The sequence below is a fragment of the Hyperolius riggenbachi genome, chromosome 6 (assembly GCF_040937935.1).
Source record: "Hyperolius riggenbachi isolate aHypRig1 chromosome 6, aHypRig1.pri, whole genome shotgun sequence".
NCBI lineage: Eukaryota > Metazoa > Chordata > Amphibia > Anura > Hyperoliidae > Hyperolius > Hyperolius riggenbachi.
In genome coordinates, this window is record NC_090651.1 from 269,799,205 (window position 1) to 269,822,183 (window position 22,979).

At 44.8% G+C, this 22,979-nt stretch overlaps 1 protein-coding gene across 1 annotated transcript in view; it reads left to right on the plus strand.

The window, feature by feature from the left end:
• The window catches only part of LOC137521480 (uncharacterized), a 75,686-nt gene extending 53,226 nt beyond the window's left edge, over positions 1-22,460 (plus strand). The window contains exons 9-12 of the mRNA XM_068240802.1: positions 7,593-7,619; positions 7,691-7,719; positions 16,878-16,947; positions 21,796-22,460. Coding sequence (XP_068096903.1) covers positions 7,593-7,619; positions 7,691-7,719; positions 16,878-16,947; positions 21,796-22,363 — 694 coding nt within the window. The 3' untranslated portion in view covers positions 22,364-22,460. The remainder of the gene's footprint in view (positions 1-7,592; positions 7,620-7,690; positions 7,720-16,877; positions 16,948-21,795) is intronic.
• Positions 22,461-22,979: the final 519 nt, after the last annotated feature.

Consider the following 22,979-nt stretch of genomic DNA (forward strand, 5'->3'; position numbering starts at 1 on the left):
CAGTTCTGGTGTGGCTGGGACTGACAGTCCACCAGGATTCAGAGTGACACGCGCGCGCGCACAGAGACAAAGCTTATATACCAGCCAGAAGTAGTCAGCTGACCAGGCTGGTCAGCTGACATTTTCCACAACTTTCATTGGTCCAGCAATTAGGGAGGTCCTGGAAAGGTCCTTGAGTATATATACTGCTGGCTGTTCACTTGTTCCTTGTCTGGCGTGCGATCACATACGTGGGAGCACTCAGATCCGTAGTCAGATCCGCAAGTGTGCCGGGACCAGCTGGAGCTGTAATCCTACACTTAGCTAGATTCTGTTAATAGCTAAAGTACTAGTTTGATTGTGATTATCTGTTATGACCCTTTGCCTGTCTCGACTATCCTCCTGAACTCTGATCTTGTACCTCGATATCTCTGATACTCTGTTGCCGAACCCCGGCTCGTCCTAGACCCTGCTTCTGTCTCCTGATTTTGTACCTTGATATATCTGATACCCTGTTGCCAAACCTTGCCTGTACTTCGACTCTGCTTTTGCCTCCTGATCTTGTACCTTATCTGTCCGTGTGTATCGACCTGGCTTGTCCGACCTTGAGAACCGACCTCACTATTGGAGGCGGTTCCCCGTCCTGTCAGTGGCATCTCCTCCTGAGTGTCACTTTCAGACTAACCTTCCTACTATCAGTCTGACTCCTCCCGTCTTGGAGAGTCCAGATCTGCGGAAGGAATCAGCGCAGTACTTCCGACTGCGCTGAGGCTTGTTACTGTTACACCAAAACACTACACTCTACTCAGGTGAACAGAGGTTAGCTAGTATATTGGATTATCGGTGAGACTGCAGATCACTTATAATCTGGTATACGTCTGTATTCCCCGTGATACTGCAGATCACCGGTAATCAGACCTCTCTGTGCTTCACCGATCGTTACACAGGGCATGAAGCACTTAGGTCAGTTGAAGACTTCTTCAAGTCCATGGCCATAATTTATGATGACCCAGACATTGCGTCTACCTCTGAGCGGAAGTTAAAAACCTTGCGTCAAGGCAAGGATCCTGTGGAGGTCTATGCGGCTGAGTTTAGGAAGTGGTCAGTGTCGGCTAGGTGGGGGGCCTTCGCACTACTAGATTTTTTTTTATCAGGGTTGTCAGACGCTGTTTCTCGGCTGATGTTGGGATACCCTGAACCTAAGACACTTGAGGAAGCAATCTCTCTGGCAGTGCGTGTGGATCGTCGGTTACGATACCAAAGGCAAACTCGTGGCAAAGACAGGGTTAGATATGTCTCTTATGCCACGTCTCCACCTACCTCACCGCCACCTGTGCCAATGCAAATTGGTCACTCCAAATTAACTCGTTCAGAGAGGAATCATAGAAAGACTGAGCAGCTTTGTCTATACTGTGCAGAGGAGGGTCATATAGTGCGGAATAGTCCCAAGAAGTCAGGAAACGCTGCCGCCTAGGTGTAGTCAGAGGTAATACCCTGGGCGCGCAGTCTTTACCTCTACATAATGATCGTCTGTTACTCCCTTGTTCGGTCACATGGGAGGGTCAGACTGCTTCTACAGAAGCCTTCATTGATTCTGGTTCAGCAGCTAATTTTATCGATTACGAGTTTGCAAAAAGATTGGGTATACCCATGCTTGAATCATCCCATCTTGGTCACTGCGGTAGATGACTCTCCTCTGCAGAGTAATCGCCCCTTGTCCCAGACGCCTAATGTGCATCTCAAAGTGGGGGTCTTACATGAGGAGAGTCTGCAATTTCTGGTCTTGCATATGGCAACCTCTACCGTCATTCTTGGCATGCCCTGGTTACAGATTCACTCACCTCAGATAGATTGGGTTACGGGTCAGCTAACGAGCTGGTCGTCTCACTGTTATCATCATTGTTTAGCGAAAGTAACCCTGGGTCATACCAACGTTCAGGTTGAAGGTGTACCAAGACAATACGCAGAATTTGCTGATGACTTTTGCCCAAAATCAGCAGACAAACTTCCCCCCCATCGTGCCTTTGATTGTCCTATCGATCTGCAGAGGCGGATCTGGAGGCGTGCACATGGGGCTCCTGCTATAGGCGCCCTTGTCACTCACCTCCCAGGGGGCGCATAAATAAGAGAATCCCCTCTCTCCCTCCCAGCCAGGTCTGATCACCTCCTGGCCCCTTCCCATGGCGGTGTTTTAGCTGGCCGCCAGGGCCATACAGCAGAAGGAGACACTTGTCGCGTCCCATTCACCTCTCTACAGCTTATGTCGCCCAGGCAACGTAGACACTGCTCATATCCCCCTCCTGATTGGCTGTGTGGAGCCCTGCTGCTGCCGCTGGGGCTGATGGGGGATGGAACATAGAGGAGAACAAGAGTCTGTGTAGCTGCAGCCGAGTGACACAGACAGGCAGGAGATGAGCCGTGGGGAAGCTGATAGGTGATGTGTGTGAACTGTGAAGTTACCGGAGCAGAGAGAGGCAGCTCCCTACAATATAGATAAGATTATTATGCTGATTACTTCCTGGCCTCTCTCTGCTTCCAGCATGTGCTCTGCCCCCTCTCTCTCCTGTACTGTGCAGCATAATTGTGGTGTGATGTTCCTGCCCAACGGGGCTGGTGAAGATTGCCTTGGTGTGATTTCTCCCTTTCCACACAGTCTGTTCCTCCACATCCGTATCTCCCACCCTTCCTTCTCTCTCTCTCTTTTTTTTTGCCCTCACTTGTGTCGTTCCCCCCCCCCCCCCTGCCTTTCCAACACTTCTTATTGCCCATTTCCTCAACTTGCTCTCCCTGCTTCCCTTAACCCCCCCCCCCCCCCATCTGTTGCACCACCCTTAACCACTTGAGGACCCACCCTTTACCCCCCCTTAACGACCAGCGCTGTTGTAGCTGATCTGTGCTGGGTGGGCTCTGCAGCCCCCAGCACAGATCAGCGTGCAGGCAGAGCGACCAGATCGCCCCCCTTTTTTCCCCACTAGGGGGATGATGTGCTGGGGGGGTCTGATCGCTCCTGCCTGCGGGTGTTGCGGGGGGGGCACCTCAAAGCCCCCCTCCGCGGCGAAATCCTCCCCCTCCCTCTCCTACCTGGCCCCCCCTGGAGATCCGGGCTGCACAGGACGCTATCCGTCCTCATGGCGGCGATCCCCGGCCGGCCGCTGATTGGCCGGGGATCGCCGATCTGCCTTACGGCGCTGCTGCGCAGCAGCGCTGTACAAATGTACACAAAGCGGATTATTTCCGCTTGTGTTTACATTTAGCCTGCGAGCCGCCATCGGCGGCCCGCAGGCTATTCACGGAGCCCCCCGCCGTGAATTGACAGGAAGCAGCCGCTCGCACGAGCGGCTGCTTCCTAATTAATCAGCCTGCAGCTGGCGACGCAATACTGCGTCGCTGGTCCTGCAGCTGCCACTTTGCCGACGCGCGTTATGAGTGCGCGGTCGGCAAGTGGTTAAAAAGGTACACATCACATTCCTATTGCTCCCGCCTCCCGGCCAGCCGATTTTTGGAGATTCTTTCAGGAAATTGTTCCATCAGTAGCTGCATTTAGTTCCATTGCTCCCTCCCCCCCCCCCCCCCCCCCCACACACACACCTTCTGCAGCACTTTACAGAGTACATAGTCATGTCACTGACTGTCCTCAGAGGAGCTCACACTAATCCCACCATAGCCATAGTCTAATGTCCTACCATATTATTATTATGTATTTATATAGCACTGACATCTTCTGCAGCACTTTACAGAGTACATAGTCATGTCACTGACTGTCCTCAGAGAAGCTCACAATCTAATCCTACCACAGTCATAGTGTAATGTCCTACCATATTATTATTATGTATTTATATAGCACTGACATCTCCTACAGCACTTTACAGAGTACATAGTCATGTCACTGACTGTCCTCAGAGGAGCTCACAGTCTAATCATACCATAGTCATGGTCTAATGTCCTACCATATTATTATTATGTATTTATATAGCACTGAAGTCTTCTGCAGCACATTACAGAGTACATAGTCATGTCACTGACTGTCCTCAGAGGAGCTCACACTCTAATCCTGCCATAGTCATAGTCTAATGTCCAGTCATATTATTATTATGTATTTATATAGCACTGAAATCTTCTGCAGCACATTACAGAGTACATAGTCATGCCACTGACTGTCCTCAGAGGAGCTCACAATCTAATCCTTCCATAGTCCTAGTCTAATGTCCTTCCATATTATTATTATGTATTTATATAGCACTGAAATCTTCTGCAGCACATTACAGAGTACATAGTCATGTCACTGACTGTCCTCAAAGGAGCTCACAATCGAATCCTACCATAGTCATAGTCTAATGTCCAATCATATTATTATTAGTATGTATTTATATAGCACTGACATCTTCTGCAGCACTTTACAGAGTACATGGTCATGTCAATAACTGTCCTCAGAGGAGCTAACAATCTAATCCTACCATAGTCATAGTCTAATGTCCTACCATATTATTATTATGTACTGTATTTATATAGCCCTGACATCTTCTGCAACACTTTACAGAGTACATAGTCATGCCAGTAACTGTACTTAGATGAGCACTTTTCAAATGTGGCATGCACATATAACTATACCTTATATTGATATCTAGGAGCACATGTGCCTTCTTAATGCTATTGTCTGTGGAACATATCTACTCAAATTATGTATATAGGGGACACTGCTACTTAATTATCTTGAGGCACCTGGCTATTTAACTTCTTATCTTGAGGCACCTGGCTGCTTTTATTATGGGGGAATGAGACTCTTCTTGGGGGCGGGGCCAGGGGGCGCAATTTAAGTGTTTGCCATAGGCGCTATTTTACCCAGATACGCCACTGTCGATCTGAGATCTGGTTGTATGCCGCCCAGAGGTCATCTTTATAATCTATCTGGGCCAGAGAAGCTAGCTATGCAGGAATACATCAGGGAAAACTTGGCGAAAGGGTTCATACGTCCCTCACGGTCACCAGCAGGGCCAGGGTTTTTTTTGTGAAGAAAAAAGACGGAAGGTCTTCGCCCCTGTATTGATTACAGAGGACTGAATAAGATCACTGTGAAAAATCGCTACCCTTTACCTTTGATTGACGATTTATTCACACAGGTGACCAACGCCAAGATTTTTTCTAAGCTAGATCTCAGGGGTGCATACAATCTGGTTCGTATCAGAGATGTTGACGAATGGAAGACGGCCTTCAACACGCCCGACGGGCATTACGAGTACTTGGTGATGCCCTTCGGGTTGTGCAACGCACCGGCCGTCTTCCAGGAGTTAATCAATGAGGTGTTCAGGGAAGTGTTGGGGAAGTTTGTTCTGGTTTACTTGGACAATATATTGATCTTTTCGTCCAGTCGCTCTGAACATCGCCAGCATGTCAGATGGGTTTTGAGGAAGTTAAGACAGAATCGACTCTATGCCAAACTGGAGAAATGCCTCTTTGAGGTAGAGTCGGTAGCCTTCCTAGGTTACATTATCTCCACTTCTGGTCTCTCGATGGATCCAGGAAGGTTTCTGCTGTCCTGGACTGGCCTCAGCCTGTGGGGCTGAAGGCACTCCAGAGGTTCCTGGGGTTTGCCAATTACTACAGAAGATTCATTAAGGGGTACTCTACCATCATCTCCCCTCTCACCAGTCTCACCAAGAAAGGGGCTGATACTCATCATTGGTCACCTGAGGCTCATACGGCCTTCTCGACTTTAAAGAAACTGTTCTGTTCTGCCTCATTACTCAGGCATGTTGACGTCGCCTTTCCCATTTATTGTGGAGGTTGATGCCTCAGAGTTGGGGGTAGGAGCAGTATTGTCCCAGAGGTCAGGATTGCAGGGCAAGTTACATCCATGCGCTTACTTTTCTTGCAGATTTTCACCTGCCGAGAAAAATTATGACATCGGCAACCGGGAGCTCCTAGCCATCAAATTAGCTTTTGAGGAATGGCGACACTGGTTGGAGGGTGCAGAACATGTTATCACGGTTTACACAGACCATAAGAATTTGGAGTATATCGAGGGGGCTAAGAGACTCAGCCCTCGCCAGGCCCGGTGGTCCCTGTTTTTTGCTAGATTTAGATTTATAATCACGTATAATCCAGGCCGATGCGCTCTCTAGATGTTTTGAGCCCGAGTCAGTACAGTCTGCTGCCCCGGAGACTATCCTGCCTCCAAAGGTAGTCCTGGCAGCCACTGAGACTTGGAGAGATTGGTCAACCCTTTTGAGTCCCTATCAACAGGATGTTCCAGAGGGGAAGCCAGAGGGGGTCATGTTTGTGCCACTGCCCTTTCGGTTACAAATTCTGCAGTTTTTTCACTCTCACAAGAATGCCGGTCATCCGGGAGCCACCAGAACTCAGGATCTACTGGCTAGATGTGCCTGGTGGCCTAGTTTAGCGTCTGATTGTAAAGAATTTGTAAGGGAGTGCACAATCTGTGCGAGGAGTAAGCCCTCTCGTCAGGCCCCCGTGGATACGTTACAGTCTTTGCCAGTCCCCAATGAACATTGGACTCATATTTCCATGGATTTTGTGGGTGAACTCCCTCCGTCTGAAGGCAAGTCAGTCATTTGGGTGGTAGTAGATCGTTTCAGTAAGATGGCGCACTTTGTCCCTCTGAAAGGACTCCCCTCGGCCCAGGGACTGGCTAATCTCTTCATCCAGCACATCTTCCGGCTGCATGGCATGAAAATGTAATGTCAGATCGGGGAGTCCAATTTGTTTCAAAATTTTGGAGGGCCTTTTGCCATCAATTAGACATGGAACTCGCATTCTCGTCAGGCTACCACCCTCAGACCAGCGGCCAGACCAAGAGAGTTAACCAATCCATGGAGCAGTTTCTCAGGTGCTATGTTGCCAGTGGCCATACACGGTACAATAAAAACGTTCGATTTTCCCGTTTATTCGATCTAAATGATCGAATTGAATGAAAGTTGAAAATATTTTTTTTTTTCGATCAAGAAATTCGAACGATTATCCCGTTTTTTCTGGAAAAATGATCGGACATGCTGGAAAAATCTTTATATTCGATCTAATGGAATAATCGAACTAAATTATTTAATTGAAAAATTGTACCATGTATGGCCACATTTATGGAGATAAATAATTACAATTTCAGTTTTTATTTTTTATACAAGTGAAATGTTTCGCAATACAACTTTAGTATTTGTCTTCCAATATTAATATACATTTTTTCCAACAAGGGTTATTTTTTAATAATTACTGAAATAACAGCTTCTCCTGTTAAATGTCTTCCAGTAAGAGTAATCTAAACAGCTGAAATAATGTTCTTTAAATCCTAAGAAATACTTGTGTCTTTTAATTAACGTAATGCGAACAACAGCTGCACTAACGTTCATGAAATCCTAAGAGGTGCCAATAACTTCCAATAGTAATACACACAGCAGTTGAAATAATTTTCTTCTTATCCCAAAGAATATCTTCTTTTCGCCATTAAAATAAATATTCAACTATCTTCTCTCTGAAATAATTATCTTCTATTATGAATCCCTTTGTTATTATTATTATTGGTTTATATAGCGCCAGCATTTTCCGTGGCACTGTTTGGGTTTTCTTTGGTCCAAATTCTGATTATTGTCCTTTTTATATTTCAGGTCCACCAGGATGGATGCATCTCACAGGTGAGCCAACTTTTATTTTTTACATTAGTAGAAACATAGTATCAATACTTTAAGTTTTCTTTATTTTTTAGGGCAAAATCTGGATACAAAGCCGGTAAAGGTGAGTTATGACATAGAATGCTTATTTATAATGTGGAGAAGATATCACTATATTGTCTTTCTTGGAACATGGCCTAATGTAATTATACAATTTAGAATAGATCTCTTTACTGTATTCCCTTTCTTTCAAATTACACGTGTATTACCTTCTCTAAGACAATTCTATGGCTGGGAGCACACTAGGCAGTGCAAAAAAAAAAAAAAAACATGCATTTTCTGCACTGTTATTAATTTTAAGCTGCATTTTTGGTGTGTGATTTTTGTGATTTTTTTTATTAATTTCTCGAATCAATAGAGTAAAATACAGTATCATATTTAATAAAAAAAAAAACACATGTAAAAAGCATTCCTCTGTGTCTCCATTAAGATACATTGGGCTTGATTCAGTAAGACAAATAGCATGCCTTTTCAGAGTTAACACGCTTTATCAGACTTAACATGCCTTATAAGAGTAAGCATGCCTTATCAGAGTCAACACGCTTTATCGGAGTAGTATAACAAGCGCTACAAACTTATGCCTGCCCTGAGCCCCTGCGGGTCCAATCACTTTAACCACTTTCGCATTTTGGACATTGCTAATACGTCCAAAAGGCTGCTATTGCGATGCTGCGTGCTCCTGCGTGTGATCGCGTTAGCACTCCGGTGCTGCCGCCCATTAGCCTGGAGATCAATGAATGGGAACATGATCTAAGTCCCCGTTAGAAACAGAGAGGCTAGCGGTCTAGAGACTGTTGGCACTTTTATTGGCCTGAGGAAGCGGGCTCAGACTAGTGAAACACGTTGCCTGTGCTTTGTTATTAAAAATTCTTTGTCTAAGAATTTCGTCTCTGAGGTAAGCCACCTCACTTGTTTCTATTTTAGTTGTTTTTAACATATTTTACACAACCAGGGTGCCTCTTTATCCCCTATATGTGCTAAATCCACCCCTCAACGTCCCCCGTTGAAGGGGTGTAAGCATTAGCCACTGTGTTTTTACATGAGCCTAGTGCTTCTTTTTATCAAGGAGAGCGACCAGCCAAAGTCCTGACGGACCACCCTGAGTGGGGTCGGGTTAATTGTCTCCACCTGCTGCCAGAGGTCAGTTGCCCCTAGCAACCCACCTTTGTGAGTAGACCTTTTGCCTAATTCTTTCCACAAATTGTGTTACTTTGACATACTGCACCACTGGGCTCTCGTTTTCTCTCTTGTATCTTTTGCTCCAGGGTGCTCACACACCCCATCCACTTTGTGTCCCCGTTAGAAAGACCGACAGCTTCTTTCAGAAGCTTCGATCTTTCTAAAGAAAAAAAGTTGACTGTTGCAAATAGTAAAACTACATCTACATACATTTTTTTTAATAATCACAATTTATTACATTTAATATTAGCTGTTTACCCCCCACACTCCAAAAATATCCAAATACATTTTTTTATATATATATATATATAAAAAAAAATTAACAATAAAAAAACATAAATAGTTACCTAAGGGTCTGAACTTTTTTAATATGCATGTGAAGAGGGAGTATTACTATCATTTTTTAAATTAAAAGCTTGTAAATAGTGATGGACGCAAGACTGTAAAAATGCACCCTTATTTCCAAATAAAATATTGGCGCCATACATTGTGATAGGGACATAATTTAAATTGTGTAATAACAAGGACAAATGGACAAATAAAATATGTGGGTTTTAATTATGGTAGCATGTATTATTTTAAAGCTATAATAGCCGAAAACTGAGAAATAATGTTTTTTTTCCATTTATTTCTTAATATTCCTGCTAAAATGCATTTAGAAAAAAATAATTCTTAGCAAAATGTACCACCCAAAGAAAGCCTAATTAGTGGCGAAAAAAACAAGATATAGATCAATTCATTGTGATAAGTAGTTTTAAAGTTATTGCCGAATGAATGGGAGGTGAAAATTGCTCGGATACATAAGGGGGAAAACGACTAAAGGCTGAAGTGGTTAGAGGACATTATCCCTGAACTTTGATTGGCCCAATAGGCTGCATGTCACTTGACAGGAAACTTGACAGGCAGCCTATCGGGCCAATCAAAGTGCAGGGATAATGTCCTTTAAAGTGATTGGACCCGCAGGGGCTTAGGGCAGGATGAGTGGAGCTCTCATCATTGCCAATTAGCATGATATATTATTGCTGGCAGCGCTACTAAAAAAAATTACCAACGTCCTTATTTGAATGTCCTGAGAGTCTGTGAGTTCGCTTGGAAATGTCCTTAGATACAGATGATGAATAAAAATATTCCACTGCGCTCTAACACAGGATTCAGGCTAGAAAACAAAATCAGAAACTCCACATCGCGTGATTCAGTCTAATATATATATAACTATATCACACCCGTGCTGGTATAAAGCGTGATACCACTCAAATCCACCGCCGACATCAATGGGGCTCACCAGATGAAGACCACCTCGTTTTTCAGGTGGGTCTCAAGCTCAATTTGTGTCTCACTCTGCTCGTCAGTGAAGCACACCATCCGGTCTCAGTAAAACGTTTAATCTTGATAAAAACTTTAAAAACAAGATACAAAAAACCTCCTCATTGCATAGTATGTCTGCACACATGAGCAATACATCCGCGCTTCTCGCGCCAATTGCCCACTTACAGACTAGTAGATTAATTTAGGCATGTCTCAATGGTGAAGCTAGAGCTCCTTTTCAGCTACCAAGCGGTTTTCCGGCGGCGTCCCGCACGCTAAACGATCCCCGCTGCTGCCACGGACATCCCCAGCTAACCACCACGAATTTCCGGACGTGATGACATCACACGCACTGGCTCCGCACTGGAGCCAGTGCGTGTGACGTCATCACGTCCGGAAATTCGTGGTGGTTAGCTGGGGATGTCCGTGGCAGCAGCGGGGATCGTTTAGAGTGCGGGACGCTGCCGGAAAACCGCTTGGTAGCTGAAAAGGAGCTCTAGCTTCACCATTGAGACGTGCCTAAATTAATCTACTAGTCTGTAAGTAGGCAATTGGCGCGAGAAGCGCGGATGTATTGCTCATGTGTGCAGACATACTATGCAATAAGGAGGTTTTTTGTATCTTGTTTTTAAAGTTTTTATCAAGATTAAACGTTTTACTGAGACCGGATGGTGTGCTTCACTGACGAGCAGAGTGAGACACAAATTGAGCTTGAGACCCACCTGAAAAACGAGGTGGTCTTCATCTGGTGAGCCCCATTGATGTCGGTGGTGGATTTGATTGCTAATTAGCAGGCATAAGTTTGTAGTGCTTGCTATGCTACTCTGATAAGGCATATTAACTCTGACAAGGTGTGTAAACTCTGATAAGGTGTGCTAACTCCCATAAGGTGTATTAACTCTGATAAGGCATGCTATTTGTGTTAGTGAATCAAGCCCATTATGTGCATTTTACATGCATTTTTTTTTTAACTATGCAACAAGTTGTGCATTTTCAAAAACTCACAATGTAAAATAGGTTTTTATTATTATTATAATTATTTATTGTATTTATACATGTGCAAATGATGTCAGACTTAATGTAACAAGGTTATACAACATACACAAGAGCACAACAGCACAAGATACATGATTGTGCGACTTGGTGCTGGTTAGGTATGCCCAGTAATACAAGTACGAGGAGATCATAGGGAAGATGCATACAATCATGTAGAATACACTAGGGAAGGGAGGACCATGTCAAAGGCTTACAATCTAAGGGGAGGAGGGATGGACACACTAGGTAGGGCTGTAGAATAAGTATTCAGCAGAGAGTTACTGCGTGGCAGGAGTTGGGTAGGCTATTTTGAGGAAGTGGATTTTGAGGGCTTATTTGAATGTATTGAAGAAAGGGGCAAGACTGATGGGCGGTGGAAGGGAGTTCCAGAGGGTAGGGGCAGTTCTTGAGAAATCCTGCAGGACCGCTGGGGGCAGTCTGGTGTACATTTGTGAACAAGCTCAGAGATGTAAGTAGAGAAGGTTTTGTGCACAGATTTGTAGGCCAGGCACAGAATCTTGAAGCTTATCCTGAATCGGATAGGTAGCCAGTGCAGAGATTTACAGAGGGGGAATGTCGATGCGGAGTGGTGAGAAGAATGGATGAGTCTGGCAGCTGCATTCTTATAACTGATTTAAGGGGGGCAATGCGGTTCAAGGAGAGGCCAGACAGAAGGGAATTGCAGTAATCAAGGCATGAGATGATGAGGGCATGGATGAGCAGTTTGGTAGTGTCCGAGGTCAGGAAGGGGAAGATCTTGGGAGATATTGCGGAGGTGAAAATTGCAGGCTCTGGTGGTGTTTTGGAAGTGGGGGATGAAGGAAAGGGCAGAGTACGAGTGGATGCCCAAGCAAGGGGCCTGGGAGGAAGGGCAAATGCTTGTATTATCCATTGTGAGGTGGATATGCAAGAGGGCTGCAGCAGCACTTTGTGGAAAGATCAGGAGCTCAGTTTACTCTACATTAAACTTCAGCAACCTAGCTAACATCCAGGAGGGAAAAGTTGAGAGGCATGAATAGACCTTGTCCATGGTGGTGGAGGAGAGATCAGGGGCATGGAGGTAAATCTGAGTGTTGTCAGCATAAAGGTGGTATTTGAATCCCAGATAAGGGATGAGTTTGCCAATGGAGGAAGAGTATATTGAGAACAGAAGAAAGGCCCAGAACAGAGCCCTGGGGTACCTCAACTTAGAAGGGGGTGGATTTTGAGGAGAAGCTGATGAAGAAGGCCATGAAGGAGTGATAGGAAAGGTAGGAGGAGATCCAAGCCAAGGCAAATCCATGGTTGCCCAAGGACTGTAGGGATTGGAGGAAGAGATGATGTCTATGGTATCAAATGCCAAGGAGTGGGCAAGGAGGAGCAGGATGGAGAAACTGCCTTTAGCAGCCACTTTGGCAAGGGCTGTTTCTGTTGAGTGTGCAGGTTGGAATGCAGATTGTAGGGGCTCAAGTAGGAAATTGGTGTTGAGGTATTGGATAATGTGTGAGTGGACCAGACTTTCAAAGAGTATAAAGGCAAAGGGGAGGAGGGAGATTGGATGGTAGTTTCAGGGTAGGGATGCATCAAGTGGGGGTCATTTCAGTAGGGGAAGCACGTTGGCCTGTTTGAAGGCTTTGGGGAAGGTGCCTGTGGAAAGGTTAAACAAAGAGGTGAGGGCCGGGGCCAGGTCAGAGAAGTGGGGACAAAGAGTGATTACGGGTACGAGGTCAAGAGGGGAGGAGGTGGGAGGAGAAGTCGCCAGCAACATGATGACTTTGTCAGTGGTGGCAGGAGCAAAGAAGGTGAGGGGTGGATGGTACAAGGGGGCAGCTTGGGGGGGGGGGAGGTGAGGGAACACCCTAGGAGGAGATGGGAAGGGATTAATGGAGGAGGAAGATTTTGTTGACAATTGTTGCAATTTTAGTGGTGAAGTGTTTGGCAAAGTCGTTGGCTGAAAGGGGGGAGCTGTGAGGCAGTGGAGCAAGGTTGTGTAGGAAATTAAAGGTGGTGAAGAGAAGTCTAGGGTTGGAAGCTTGGGTTTTGATCAGGGCGGCAAAGTAACTCTGTTTGGCTCCAGATAGGGCATGATTTCCTCCATTTTGATTCCCCTATATTCCAAGATTGGGAGGGTATCTTCATCCAAAGCAGATGAGAGGGCTAGATTATATTGTGCTGCCACTTGATTGGGGTGTGTGAGGATGGGGAGGTAGGAGGAGAGGGAGATGAGGAGGCCCGCTAGGATGGTGAGCTCAGATTATGCATGTCTCTCTGCCATTGACCAGGCTAAGGTGTGGAGTGGATTGGGAGATTGTGAAGGTGAGAAGGTGATGGTCAGAGATAGGGAAGAGCACAAAGTTCAGGTTGTTGAGGGAGGCAGACTTGGAGAAAATGAATTCAAGAGTATGACCAGTGCAGTGGGTGGGGTAGTTCATGTGTTGAGAGAGGCCAAGGGAGTTGGTGAGGTAGCTGTATAGTGGCGATCAGATAGTTGAAGCCTCCGAGTATGATGGTTGGATGAAAAGATGTGGGGAAGCCAAGAGGGCAGGTTTTCAAGGAAGAGTGGAGTTTTCAAGGAAGAGTGCAATGAAATCAGGAATCAGAAACTTTTATTTCGCCAAGTACGACTGGGTTGTGCCTGGAATTGGGTTTGGTATGTACAGGGCTAGTGTGGAACAGGACATATAATACAATAAGAATACAAATTCAGCAGTTTAAGCATAAGCATTAACACAGAGTTTGAACACAAGTTATGTAAAGTGTGCAGCAGTGCAGTCATGTGCTACCGAATGCTACTTGTAGGGGGCGGATGAAGAGAGTTCATTGAGTTCAAAGAGTTGACAGCTGAGGGAAAGAAGCTTTTCCTGTGTCTTGTGGTCCTGGTGTAGATACACCAGAATCTATGACCCAAAGGAAGCCGAATGAAGAAGCGGAAGCCTGGGTGAGACGGATCATTGATGATCCTCAGAGCTCTGGAGCACAGTCTAGAGTTGTAGAGTTGATCCAGTGAGGGAAGTGGTTTCCCGATGATTCTCTACACTGATTTTATGACCCTCTGTAGTCTGTCACTGACGGAGGAGCCAGCATATCAGACCAGGATGGATGAGCAAAGGAAAGAATGGGTGGGTGAGATGAGATGGAAGATGCAAATTGCATGGGACTCAAAGGATAAAAAGTGGGGGGAGATGAGAGGACCCAGAAGGTGCAGGATGGGGAGAGGAGCAGACCCACCTCTCCCCTCCCCCAGTCCTGCTATCAGGTCTGGTGTATGGCTGAGGTGTAGTGCTCCATAGGAGAGGGCAGCGACCACGGTACAGTCAGAGGGGTCAAGCCATGTCTCCATGAGGGCAAGAAAGCTGAGAGATTTGGAGAGGAAGAGCTCATGGAGGGATGTTAGCTTGTTGCAGACAAATCTGATGTTCTGGAGACCACAAGGGGGAAGGAGAGAGTGCCAAGTGGTGGGACAGATTGAAATGAAGGTAGGCTGGGGAGGTCTGGGGATACGGGAGGAGTGTGGTCGGCCTGGGAGAAGGGTTGGTACGGGTTTAGGGCTGAGTGGGTTGGTAGAAGGATGGGAGGGTAGAGTGAGGTTGCAGAAAGGAGGGGGACAAGTTAGAGAAGCAAGTGGAGGAAGATGGCTGGGGAAGAGTGGGAGAACCAGGGAGTAGGTGGGAGGGAAATAATACATTACGCTGTGCGGATATAATGTGGGCAGTGGTATGGACTGAGGTAGATGAATGGAGAAAGGTGGAGGAGCCATGGAGTAGAAAAGAGGAAGGATGATTCTCTCCAGGCTGGGATAGTGTTCAGGGATGCAGGTGAGGTTAAAAGGTAGAGGACGTTTCCTTGGTGTAAAGCTGAATTCTACTAAATTGCTGGTGAATTGTGGTAAATTTGATTGTTCCACCATTAGAAAGCTACCCTTTGAAAAGCGAACTGATGTCAGTAGAACTGACTATAGGTCGTACTTATATACACATTAGGGATGCTCATTCATATTGCGGAAGCAGAAAATGGAAATAGGATTTCCGAGAATATACTGCATTACAACATCTCAGTAATTTTAGCCCAGTCATACTGTAGAACTTGAAAGCATTGTACCAATCAAAATACAGAGTCAACTTAGAAGTATTTGGCCAATCAGAGAATGCAAAAACATGACCAAAAAAAGACTCCTCGGAAAACAAAAGTCAGAAATCCACAGAATCGGTAATCAGCACTGGCGAAAATTGGAATTTTTGTAGAATCATTAACTAGCATTTCCAACCATACCTAATACACATGTCCAGAGCAAAGGTATAATCAGGATGGCTTAGTCAGCTGGCAGACAATGTGCAAATTAAGTAGTGGGGGTGGTCTCTAGAGTCTCCTAAAAGTCAAACAAAATTGTAGATGTTACAGACTTTGTTTGAACTTACAGACAAGCCACCAGGTAATAAAGTGTGAAAGACAACAAAAGCCAGAAAGGTCTATGCGGCCCAGAGACTATCATTAGCAGCAAACATGATAGTGTTTTCAGAAATGCTAGCGTTCCTGCCTAGCGTGTTCCTAGCCTACTTGAAATTATTCCATAGTGTTCATTTTAATGTTTTACTTGGATGCTGCCTAGTACTATAGTTAGTTTAAAAGAAACAGAGTGAGTAGGCCCCTTATTTTGTCCTTTATAATCTTTTTAATATATGCCCCAAAACTGTTGTAAAACAATTATTGCCTTTACATAGAACTGAGTCCTTATTCCAAGCTATTATCTAATTACCCCTGTAGAGTCACTATCCTCCAGGTGGTTTCTTTTTATATTTGGTTCAACTATACTGAACTTAGTCTCCACAATCCTCATAAAGATTATAGAGCAGATGACCTAATCAAAATTAACCACTTAACGACCAGCCAACGCCTATCATCGGCAGCTGGTCGCACCTGGGTTGCCATGGAAACGGCAACTCGTTCGAGCGGCCGTTTCCTGTCAGTTCACGGCAGGGGGCTCCGTGAACAGCCTGCGAGCCTCCAATCACGGCTCGCAGGCTAAATGTAAACACCTGGGGACGTAATCCCCGGTGATTACATGTTACGGCGCTGCTGTCACAGAGGCCAGGGATTGCCGCCATCTGATAGGCTGAAGCCTATCTGAGGCGGTACAGGACGGATCGCTGTCCTGTACCGCCTATATGGAGAAGGGGAGGGAGGGAAGGAGAGGGAGGGGGGAATATCGCTGCGGAGGGGGGCTTTGAGGCGCCCCCCTGCTAGTCACAACAAGCCGGCGGCGATCAGACCCCCCCAACAGGACATCCCCCCTAGTGGGAAAAAAAGGGGGGAAGTCTGATCGCCCTGCCTGCCACCTGATCTGTGCTGGGGGCTGAAGAGCCCACGCAGCACAGATCATAGAAAAATCTGCCGGTCCTTAAGTGGTTAAACTTTAGTTCTTCTACTTTTGACAACCTCCCATACTGCTAGAGGTATCTATTTATTTTCCTTTTTCTATGCTTACAACAGCATAATTTGCCTTTAAGTATCTCTGGTTTGTAAGTATTTCCTCTTTCTTATTGCTTCATATTGTCTTATCTCCTTTTTCTTCTTCCTTGCCACCAACAGCTGTTGTCTCTGTTTAAGGTCCACTCACTCTAACTGCCATTTCCTGTTGGCTCGAGCTCCACATCTGTCCATCTCAGTAGCATCCTGTGTCCCCTTTGTCCATGAGCTTTACTTTCTGTCTTATATTTTTTCTTTCAGGGCAGTGTCCAAGTTCTTTCCATTCCCCGAAAATAGACCAGGAAGCAACCCAAAACAAGCATGACCATAGGTATGTAAAAAAAAAAATCGCCAAACATGAATCACACTAATACTTATTCACCTACACTGCCTCCTAATCTCTTAGTCATCCTCAATACACTAAATTCCCTCACACATACTGTATATGTACAGTATATATACAAGCTACAGGCATATTTATGTTCTGCATATTTCTATATTTTGGATTATATATTTATATTTGGGGGGGGGGGGGGGCTAGTTGTTGAGGTTTAGGTACACACAACTATAATTTATAGCTTTGGAGTTGGAGATACTTTTGTACTAATAGTTAATTATACAGCACATGCTACTGTAGTAGTAGTTAATTATACAACATTTGATCATGTATTTCCTTATAATCAACTCACTCTAAATGCTACAATACTAGTCAAATAATACTGTCAGTCATGCAAGTTTCTGCAGCTTGGAATTGGACCAATCATCTTATAATTGTTGTTTCTTGGAATTATATAGTGCCAATATATTACGCAGCACTGGACAATAAATAAAGTTACAGACAATGATAATATGGCTCACAAACAACATAATATAGGTAATAAGCAGTAAGACACACAAATCCAGATCATATACTGGAGTTGTAGTCCAGTGGTTCACTTATTCGGTGAGCAGGATGCACAATCAGGTATTATACACAAGGATGGAAAGGTTTACAACCTGAAGGGCGGCGGTGGTGACATGATAGAATGGTATGGGGGGGGGGGGTTCCAATCATATGTGTTTGGTTGGACCAATACCAGTTGAGATCTCTTGGTATTGGTTGCTAGGTCAAGGCAAGGGGGGCATTCCCCGCCCAATCTTTTGCCATTGGTCCGGCCCCTGGGCTGTACTTCCTTGTTCTTGCTTAACCTGGCTAAATAGCGAACTTCACTGTTAGGTTTGCGAGAAGCTAAGTGAGATTGGGGTTGTTTTGTGGCAAGGCTGAACTTGTCAATTTCACACTATGAAACACAAGCAAATCATGCTTGAATTACATATTTTCTTATCATTGAGTTATAATTCATGTTGTCTCCCTTCCTATAATTAAAGACATATTTACCTCACAAAAAGCATACATTCAAAGGAAGAAAGAGAAGATCATGTAGCATCTAAAGGAACCTATGACCAGATCACAACAATGCACATAAAAATATAACACCATAAACAAATTACACCATAAAACTTAATCCATGAAATACTTCACTAGTGGTACATTTCATTTCTGTATCTCAATTTCTAAATTTGCAAATCAGGTAAAAAAATATTTTTTTTAAAAGAATAGCGTTGGTTGTATTAATGAATCTGCCAGTAGCACAATTTGCACTTTTAAACGTGTATCCCTGTCGGGATTTGTATGCACTGCATTATTTCTAGGGTGTATCAAAAAGGAATACATAGGACTTGTCGATTTCTGCATTTTTTTTATAGAAATAATATTTTCTGCCTGTTCCATAATTCAGCTTAACCTCCCTGGTGGTGCATTTCTGTCTGGAATTATGAGTCAAAAGTAGCACATTTTTTTCAAGAATTTTAGGCCTCCAAATCTTAAGTCATAACTCACCAAAATATGCCAGAATAAAAGCCTGGTAGACATTCTGCATATAAATAAAAGACTAGAACACAGATTTGTTGAATTACCGTATATTCCGGCGTATAAGATGACTGGGCGTATAAGACGACCCCCCAACTTTTCCAGTTAAAATATAGAGTTTGGGATATACTCGCCGTAAAAGACTACCCCTCTTCCAACGCACACCAAATTTAAAATAAATATTAAAAAATCATGTACTGGTGCTGTGTATGAACAGATACTGGTGCTGTACTGTATGTGTTACCCAGTACATAACAGTATATAGTCAATTGACTTGTTGCATTGGTCAACTCCTTAAAGAGGAACTCCAGTGAAAATAATGTAGTAAAAAAAAGTGCTTAATTTTTTACCATAATTATGTATAAATGATTTAGTCAGTGTTTGCTCATTGTAAAATCTTTCCTCTCCCCGATTTACATTCTGACATTTATTACATGGTGACATTTTTACTGTGGGCAGGTTATGTAGCTGCTCCTAGCTGTTGTGGCTGTTAGAGACAGCTGTAAACAGCTAATTCCTATCTGTGAGCCTTGTTACATTGTAACAAACTGCCAAAAGTACCTAGGTACTCAGAGCTCCTTGTGGGAGGGGTTTCAGCACAAAATCAGTCATACAGCGCCCCCTGATGGTCTGTTTGTGAAAAGCATTATATTACTCATGTAAAAGGGGGTATCAGCTACTGATTGGTATAAAGTTCGATTCTAGGTTGGAGTTTCTCTTTAAGTAGACTGGTCAGCTCTCCATGTCTACCTGTTTATCAGAGCGGTATGGAAGAATAGATTGCGCTTCCTCAGCAGGGAGATCTGAGAGGCGGTAATAGGATAGGGCGTATCACCCGGCATCAATGACACCCGGCGTATAAGACGACTCCCAGCTTTTCAGAAGATTTTCAAGGGTTAAAAAGTCTTATACGCAGGAATATACAGTAATTATATTTCTGAATAAACTTTGAAAAACTTCTGAATAAAATTGTGAAACTGTACAAATAAGGCAAGCAGAGAGTAGTCAAAATCCAGGCAGAGGCCGGTGCAGGTGGCATGCAGAGAGTATTCAAAATCCAGGCAGATGTCGGTGCAGGCGGCAGGCAGAGAGTAGTCAAAATCCAGGCAGAGGTCAGTGCAGGCGGCAGGCAGAGAGAATTCAAAATCCAGGCAGATGTCGGTGCAGGCTGCAGGCAGACAGTAGTCAAAATCTAGACAGAAGTCGGTGCAGGCAGCGAATATATATATATATATATATATATATATATATATATATATATATATTTTTTTTTTTTATATATATATATATATATATACATGTATGTACTGTACATATATATGTAAGTACATGTACTGTATATAGCATTTATCTATCTAGTTTTTTTACAACCTGTGTCCTCCACTTTAAAAATGTGTTCCGACCCCATGCCCCTGATAAGGTAATGCCGCTCCTCTGCTGTCATTGGCCGGCGGCCCGAAGAGGACGCTAATTATCCGGATGGAGGGGGAGAAGCCTGGCTGCCGGGTCCTCGAAATCAGAGTGTGGACATGGGGATCCCGGCAGCCGAAGATGATGCAGACAGCGAGGGGAGAAGTCTGGCCGCAGGGTCTATCAGATCAGAGACATGGGGTTCCTGGCGGCTGAAGATGAGGCAGGCAGATAGCGGGGAGAAGTCTGGCTGCCGGGTCCCCGGGATTGGAGAAGAGACATGGGGATCCCGGCGGCCAAAGAGGAGGTCAGTAGCTTGGGGGTGAAGCCTGGGTCCTGCTGCACAGCGCTGATCGTGCACGGGACCCAGGCAGCCAATAGGAGTAGTTGATTTGCCCTGCCTGACCTGAGCTCGGGCTTACCGCTTCCAGCTCCTAAAACTGAGCCCGAGCTCAGGTCGGGATTACTGCCAGGGAGGTTAAAGCAGCCTGAGCAGAACAACAGTGTTGGCTGTTGTAAGTTTTAAAGTCTGATCAGTGGTGTAGCTAGACATTATGGGGCCCCATAGCAAAATGTTCATAGGGCCATCATGTAATTGCTCTTGAGCAATACTACTTGCCCTACCCTATGATTATAATTGGATTGGTCAATTTACATTCTCATGCAATGCACACTGTGTATAGTCCATGAGCACTGAGACAAACTCAGAGGGTGGAGCAACAAAGCAAAGTTAAAGGACAACTAAAGCTAGAGGGATATGGAGTCTGCCATATTTATTCTCCTTTAAGTAATACCAGTTACCTGGCTATTCTGCTGATAATTTGCCTCTAATACTTTTAGCCATAGACCCTGAAAAAGCATGCAGCAGATCAGGTGTTTCTGACATTATTCTCAGATCTGACAAGATTAGCTGCATGCTTTTCTTCTGGTGTGATTCAGACACTACTGCAGCCAAATAGATTAAGCAGGGTTGCCAGGCAACTGGTATTATTTAAGAGGAAATTAATATAGCGGCCTCCATATTCTTCTCCCTTCAGTTGTCCTTTAATGGAGAACATATCACGCAACATCTGGGCTCCCTCCTCTCCAGGGCCCCATAGCAGTTGCTATGGCTACATCCCTGAGTCTGATAACAGGTGCACGAGAACAAGTGCCAGGGGGATTTAGCAGAAAGTGTTTAGGATATGTTTGTACCTGAGGTACCCTTATCCTTTCAGATTAGTGTGAAGCACTGCCACAGATAATTGCTATGTGTCAAATATGGGTAAAAATATTAGTTTGTTGTATGAAATTTTAAATATTCATTGGGGAAAGGAAGGGGTGCAAGAGAAGAAGAGTAAAAAAAACCATTGAGGTATGAAATCCCACTAGGACTGCAGTTTAAGCAGTTAACATCATTAGTGTCAAGCAGCACAATGATGAAGGCACTCATATAAAGAGTTCTTTACACCTCTGCTGAATGGGGATGGTCGTAGGTGAACTAGCTTAGTGGCCAGGGGAAGTCTTTTTGATATGTCCTTACTAGTGCTACATCCAGATACTAGAGAAGCATGCATGAAAAGTCTGTTGCTCATGTGATGTCTAGTGGTCTTATGTGGTGGGATTGGCTTATGTGGTGGAACTGAGTACATTTCCACAGAGCTTCTTAGAGCTGTTGAACACCAAAACTGGATCAACCAATATTCCATAACCTGATATTCCGGGACAGTTATATTCAGGGAGGTACTACTGACTAGAGGGGCTTCAAAGACACATTTGCACTTTTATATTGTTTTATATTAAAAACTGAAAGCTTAGATGTTACAGAATATTACGTTTGCTATACAACTTTACAACGTTAATGTATCTTTATTTTAACAGTATGACAATGAAGCCATACATGCAAACACCATTTTTGCACGTACCTCAAGCAAATGCAGTTCTTCAATTTCACAGAAGTGATCATCAACGGACCATTACACATGACATAACGGTGGTGGAATCTTTCTTGTCTGGTTATGAACGTCCTGTTGAAAGCAAGTCCTACACCATGTATCATGGGACCACCTATGAAGCAGCCGTGAACATTATCAAGTATGGATTTAAACAATCAACACAAGGAATGTTAGGAAGAGGCATCTATTTGAGCAGAGATAACCAGAAAGCTCAGAAATACCCCCTGCATACTCCTCCTGACCAAATCGTCTTAAAGGTCAGCGTTCGTGTTGGAAAAGTAAAGAAAATAAGCTTCAAAGGCCATACATTGCAGTATACCTGGCATGATCATGGGTATGACACTGCCTGGGTACCACGAAACTGTGGCATGGTAGCTAGTGGTATGGAAGAGGACTGTGTTTGGGATCCAAAGAGAATTAAAGTGCTAGATGTTGTTTATGGTACACCACTTCACCAAGCTAAACTCGATCATTTAATAAGGAACTGTAGTTGATATTGTAAAAGAATAATTATGTCTTATGTTCAAATTGTTATTGAACTTTGATTTGTTTAAATGCTTTTAATTAGCCACCACTGCCATTTTTGTATACCTTGGCCTTAAAGGGAAGGTTCAGGGAGGGTGGGTTAAAAATAAAAATCAAATTCCACTTACCTGGGGCTTCCTCCAGCCCGTGGCAGGCAGGAGGTGCCCTCGCCGCCGCTCCGCAGGCTCCCGGTGGTCTCCGGTGGCGCGCCCGACCTGGCCAGGCCGGCTGCCAGGTCGGGCTCTTCTGCGCTCCAAGGCCCGGAACTTCTGCGTCCCACGCCGGCGCTCTGACGTCATCGGACGTCCTCCGGGCTCTACTGCGCATGCGCAGAACTACTGCGCATGCGCAGTAGAGCACGGAGGACGTCCGATGACGTCAGAGCGCCGGCGTGGGACGCAGAAGTTCCGGGCCTTGGAGCGCAGAAGAGCCCGACCTGGCAGCCGGCCTGGCCAGGTCCGGCGCGCCACCGGAGACCACCGGGAGCCTGCGGAGCGGTGGCGAGGGCACCTCCTGCCTGCCACGGGCTGGAGGAAGCCCCAGGTAAGTGGAATTTTATTTTTATTTTTAACCCACCCTCCCTGA